General features: G+C 36.7%; 1 protein-coding gene across 1 annotated transcript; it reads right to left on the bottom strand.

The window, feature by feature from the left end:
- On the bottom strand, positions 1–354 carry PGSY75_0042600 (putative EMP1-like protein; the record flags this gene model as incomplete). The annotated part of the gene is made up of 1 exon (XM_018783542.1): positions 1–354. A coding segment is annotated over one exon (354 nt), but the record flags the coding sequence as incomplete, so codon positions are not given.

Raw genomic sequence — 354 nt, 5'->3', positions numbered from 1 at the left:
TTGCCTCAGTGTAGTGAACATTTCCTTCAAATGTTTTTCAACGTCGTTACCATCATCTCTATCCACGAGATTTGTTCCTTTCACTATATCGCCAATATCTGCAAAAGATCGTCGCGCAGAAATACACATTGACTCATTACTGTTGGCTCCACGATTTCCACTACGGTTACCACCACGATTTTTATATTGCTGACGTAAACTTCTACCTTCACTTTTTGCCAGAAGAAGAATTTCCGATAACAACATACGGTTATTATCATAATATTCTTGATTTTCCATATGTTGTTTTCTCTTATCATATCTATCATCCATGACATCTTTACATATTTCATCATATCTAGGAGGAACCGCAAC

This window comes from Plasmodium gaboni (genome assembly GCF_001602025.1).
Source record: "Plasmodium gaboni strain SY75 chromosome Unknown, whole genome shotgun sequence".
Taxonomy (NCBI): Eukaryota; Apicomplexa; class Aconoidasida; order Haemosporida; family Plasmodiidae; genus Plasmodium; species Plasmodium gaboni.
Note: the sequence above shows the minus strand (reverse complement) of the source record. Positions and strands in the feature narration are given on the sequence as shown.